Genomic DNA, 5,413 nt, shown 5'->3' on the forward strand with positions numbered 1-5,413 from the left:
ATGATGAGAGCGAGCTGCTGGGACCACCAGAAAAAGCCACGGGGTGACCCAGGACTCAGGACCCAGCAGCATGAGGCTTGCAGGACAAGAGACAGGTAAAGTGTCTAGGGCCAGGGTGGGCAGGGAGAGTAAGGTGGCAGGACCAGTGAGGAATCTAGAGTCCGGGAGAGGGAAGCTTGAAGCGGATATGGAAACATCAAAAGCTGGAAGGTGGAACCTAAACTCCTAAAGTGTGGACTAAGAGAGGCAGGGACCAGAGCATGAGGTTGGTCCTTATCCCAGACTGGCCACCTGCCAGCTGCGTGTGACAGCAGGCAGGTCACCTTACCCCCTCTGGACTCAGTTTCCCAGTCTGAAAACCGGGGCCATTCCAGCTCCAATAGCACTAGGAGAGGGTGCTCTCCAGCGTAGAAAGGAGTGGAACTTAGTAACGTCTCTCCTTAAAGAGGGGGGTGGCTGTTTGGCAGAGCCGTGAGTTACTGTGGGTCAGGATCACCCGGGATGCTTTAAAAACACAGCTGCCCAAGCGCCGGTGCAGACCCTCTGGCTCAGGCCGCCTGGAGCAAGGCCCAGGGCCCCCGTATTTCACAATCGCCCCACCCCCAAATCCCCTCCTGACCGTGACTAGCAGCCCATTTAGGGCCCTGCTTTGCAGGCTGAAGATCCACCAGGAGCAAATATGATCGAGAAATAATCTCCGTGTCAGCAAGAAGCGCCAACAAGTGCTTCTTCCCGCCAACGGGGGAGCCGGGCCACTGCGGGGGTGGGCTGGGGTGGAGTGTGCTTGGCAGGAAGCATTACCGTTTGGCTGGGCCTGACCACAGGGTCTGCACAGAGTGGGTCAGGGGCAGGGTAGGGCTGCTGCCAGGCCAGACTGGAAAGGAACCAAATGCTCTAACCCACCCTCTGCGCTTCCTAGCTGGCCAGCTACAGGTGACGTCAACGCTCACACCCAATGGCAGTGGGCTGAGCCAGGAGTTTGAAGGCCATTGGCCGGAGATCCCAGAGAGGTCCCCGTGTGTGGCCGGGGTCCTCCCTGTCATCTACTACAGCGTCCTGCTGGGCCTGGGGCTGCCTGGTGAGTGGGGAGCTGGGTCTGGGGTCCTGGGGTTGCCCAGAAGTTGGAGTTCTCCTTCAATGGGTGCCAACCCTCTGGGCTGACCCCTGAAACCCAGGATCATAGACCCCAGGGCTCTCCTTGCCTTTGTGGGGTGATCTGGGTCACTGGAAAGCCAAGCATAATGGGGAGTAAAAGTGAGGGGCCAGGAGTTGGGGTGCTCTATAGCTAAACCCAAGTTTTCACCACAGCAGACAGCCCCCTTCTACCCCCAGGAATGGGCACCTCCTAGGATGACTAAGTTTTTGCCTGACCGCCCCCAGCTCCATCAAAAGCTTCCTGTACCATCCACTGCGTTCAGAGAGCAGAGGTGGGGGTCGGGTGGGGTGTGGATGCAGGAAAGGACGGGTGGAATTAGGGAACTGCCCATCCCTGTGCCCGTTGCCAGGGAAGCTAGTGTATAAGGCAGTGGCCTACAGCGCATGACTGGACGAGGCAGGGCTGATCTGATTAACCTTCCAGACAAAGTGAGGTTTAAGAAGGGTCTGGAAAGAGGAAAAGAGAAGCCAGAACCAGCAGGTGGGGAGGGACGATGAGAAAGCAAATCCGAGGAGCCCTTCTAACGCCTCTGACCTCTCCCCTCCCTGACCTCGGTTGCCATCAGTCAACCTCCTGACCACAGTGGCCCTGGCCCGCCTCGCCGCCAGGACCAGGAAGCCCTCCTACTACTACCTTCTGGCACTCACGGCCTCGGATGTCATCACCCAGGTAGTCATCGTGTTCGTGGGCTTCCTCCTACAGGGAGCAGTGCTGGCCCGAAAGGTGCCCCAGGCTGTGGTGCGCGCGGCTAACATCCTGGAGTTTGCTGCCAACCACGCCTCAGTCTGGATCGCCGTCCTGCTCACGGTCGACCGGTACGGCGCCCTGTGCCACCCCCTGCACCATCGGGCCACTTCATCCCCAGGCCGGACCCGGCGGGCCATCGCTGCTGTCCTTGGTACTGCCCTGCTGACTGGCATCCCCTTCTACTGGTGGATGGACGTGTGGAGGGACGAGGACCCCCCCAGCACATTGGACAAGGTCCTCAAGTGGGCTCACTGCCTCATCGTCTATTTCATCCCTTGTGCCGTTTTCCTGGTCACCAACTCGGCCATTGTCTGCCAGCTACAGAGAAGGGGCCAGAGTGGGCCTCGGCCCCGGGTGGGCAAGAGCACCGCCATCCTCCTGGGTGTCACCACGCTCTTCGCCCTCCTTTGGGCACCCCGCATCTTTGTCATGCTCTACCACCTGTACGTGGCCCCCGTCTACCGGGACTGGAGGGTCCACCTGGCCTTGGATGTGGCCAACATGGCGGCCATGCTCAACACAGCAGTCAACTTTGGGCTCTACTCCTTTGTGAGCAAGACCTTCCGGGCCACTGTCCAGGAGGTCATCCATGACGCCCACCTGCCCTGCACCCTGGGGTCACAGCCAGCGGGCGTGGTGGCAGAACCTGTGCTGAAGCCTGCAGGACTCCCCAAAGGGGCAGAACTGTAGAGGAGGAGCCCATATAGGGAGCTTGGGGTGGCTCACAGCCAGATTAGTGGGGTCTTTGTGGTTGCTTCCACAAAACTTTATCAATACCCTACTTTGCAATCTGGGGATGAAAGGAGAGGCTCCTTCCTTCAGGGGTGGCTTCCCAGGAAGCTAAATTAATGTTGGTTGAATGAATGAATGAATGACTGAATAGATGGATAGATGGATGGATGGATGGATGAATATGAGTTGTTTCCAGGCCACCCCTTCCTGGAGCCCACCTCTCATTCCCTGAGTTGATTACTTCTCCGGCTTCTAGTGGCAATGCCAGGGAGAAAGGGAGATGTCCGTGGGATTCCAGGCCTTTCCTGGGCTGCGGGAACCAAATGCAGGGAGCTGAACAATGGGAGACCGGCCGCCTGAGAAAGGGAGTGGTCTTTTTTTTTTTTTTTTTGAAAGGGAGTGGTCTGAAGCAGATTCAATGCCCCAGCCCTGGGGCGACATAACCTCTGGGGTCTCTAGCATCCTGGACTGATTAAATCCCTGCCCTGGAGCCAGAACAGCCCTGGGGCTGCACTTTCCACGGTTGCTGAGGACCAGGACTAAGAAAGAAAATGTCCTCTTAGCTCAAGGGCCAGGAGAGCGGAAGGGGGCTCCCGGCCACACCCCTAAGCTCACTCCTCTTGGAGAAGAAGCCTCTTTCTCCACCAAGGGGAGGAAGGGAGATGGCTCAGCCGACCTGAGACTCTGAGGGGCTCTGCTCGGCCCCTCCCAGCCTCCCTCCTTTCAGCCATGCCAGCCGGGAGAGGCAGCTGGGAGAGATTAGCAGACAAACCTCCCACCGGCTCCAGGCACTGGGTAAACACATTAGCAGTCTGCTTTCTGCTTTTAGACCAGACTGAGCTGACCTTTCCCCTGCATGTGAGGTCCAGGCGGGCCCCCACAGGCACCCAACCCCTTAATGGGATCACAGAAGGGAAAGAGCCAGTTCTGTGCTGGGCAAACGGTCGGTGTAAAATAAATGCACTTGGCTTTCCCCCTTTCCTCTCTACTTCTCCCCACAGCAGAAATGTCCAGGAAGGGACTTTCAGCCACACCCAGAAGGAGGAAAAGGCAGGTCCCCAATCCTTTATCCACAATTCTAAACTCCAAAAACTCTGAAAACCAAGACAGTTTTCCTGAGTTTGCCACAAACACACCAGAATAGATACAAGACCACATGTCTTGGTGCTGTCCCACTGCGTGGGTTCCGCTGCAGACTCTCAGCGGGTGTGATTTTGCGACGACGCCCTACACCCTGCCAGAATAGAGATCTGTTACTTTATCTAAACCACACATTGCCTTCCTCTATTCTGAAAAATTCTGAATCCTGAGACACCTCTGGTCCCAAGAGTTCAGAGAGGGGATTGAGGACCTGTAAGTCCCATCATTTTTGCCACAGCAAGGTCTCAGCTGGCCCTGAGTGGGTCTGGGGCATGGCAGATTCCCCCATGGTTACCGAACCAAACTTGGGTCCGCTTGCCTGCTCACAGTAAAGCCGATCTACTGACACCCGGTTGTGGTGAAGGAAAGGGCAACATTGATCGCAGGGCGCCAAACAAGGAGTCCAGGCAGCTCATGCTCAGAAGGCTGCAACTCCCCGATGGCTTTTAGGGAATGGTTTTTAGACAGGGTGAGGGAGAGGGATGCAGGAGTGATCAGCTTGTGGACACTCTTCTGACTGGTGGGTAGTGAGGTAATCGGAAGTGCACATCATCAACCTTCCGTTTCCAACTGGTCTGGAGTCTCCATGCTTGTGGGCAGTATACAGTTAATTTCTTCCGCCTGGGGTTTCGGTGTCTGCAAAACAGCTCAGAGGACTTGGCACAGAGTACTATCTATAGCCCTTGAGGAGGAACTAAAGGTCCTTGACTTTGCTTAACGATTAAACTATTATTATTTTGTCTTGTTTGACTGTTTTCTTTGTTCCAATAAATGTATTTCCTTGTAATTTAACATACCAGATAAGGAGTTCGGGCCTTTTAAGCCCTAGCTGCCTGGACTCCTTGCTTGGTGCCCTGCAATAAACATTGCACTTTCCTTCACCACAACCAGTGTCAGTAGGTTGGCTTTACTGTGAGCAGGCAAGTGGAATCAAGTTTGGTTCGGTAGCCCTATGTGCACACAGACGTGTCCGTGGGTAGAGCTGATGCACCAGAGCTTCATTCCTTGCTTAAGGAGGAGGGGGTGCAAGTCCAGGTAACCCAAGAAGGGGCACAAGAAGGTGAGAGGAGGCCTTCCCCAGCCCAGCCCCAGGGGCCAAGTCCACCCTACAGAGGATAGGTGCTTTTGATGCAGAATCAAATGGAATGTCTTGAGGGAGAGACCCCCCTCCCCCTCTATATGAAACCTGTGGGGCCCTGCAGGAGAGCTTCCCAGTACCAGGGGGTACCCTTGGCATGGAAGGCAACTGTGGTGGGGCAAGACTGGAAGCCTGGGGCTTTCCTGGTGGTCCAGTGGTTGGGACTTCGCGCTGCCACCGCGGGGGGCATGGGTTCAATCCCTGGTCAGGGAACTAGGATCCCGTGTGCTATGTAGCACAGCCAAGAAAAAAAAAAATGAAGATGGGACGCCTCTTTCAACCGGCTGGTGGGCTGTCTTCAAGGAGACAGAAAGATTCACTCACCTGTCCCCAAACACCAGGGAAACCAGGTAGTTCCAGAAACAGGTGAGGAGGCTCTATTGAGGCAGGTAGCATTTTGCACTGGTGGGGGATTCAAGCCATGGGAATGTGGGTGTCCCTATTAATGTGACCTCACTTGTACCCACAGGCTGGAGCGACATCAGTGTTTTCAAATAACC

The 5,413-nt window shown here is 55.9% G+C and overlaps 1 protein-coding gene across 1 annotated transcript; it reads left to right on the forward strand.

Moving 5' to 3' along the window:
* GPR142 (G protein-coupled receptor 142) lies at positions 1–3,000 on the forward strand. The gene is given in 4 exon segments (XM_024761190.1): positions 1–42; positions 44–95; positions 920–1,078; positions 1,722–3,000. Coding segments are annotated over 4 exon segments (1,125 nt in total). The 3' UTR covers positions 2,594–3,000.
* The last annotated feature ends 2,413 nt before the right edge of the window (positions 3,001–5,413 follow it).

The sequence above is a fragment of the Neophocaena asiaeorientalis genome, unplaced genomic scaffold (genome assembly GCF_003031525.2).
Source record: "Neophocaena asiaeorientalis asiaeorientalis breed wild unplaced genomic scaffold, Neophocaena_asiaeorientalis_V1.1 scaffold30, whole genome shotgun sequence".
Taxonomy (NCBI): Eukaryota; Metazoa; Chordata; class Mammalia; order Artiodactyla; family Phocoenidae; genus Neophocaena; species Neophocaena asiaeorientalis.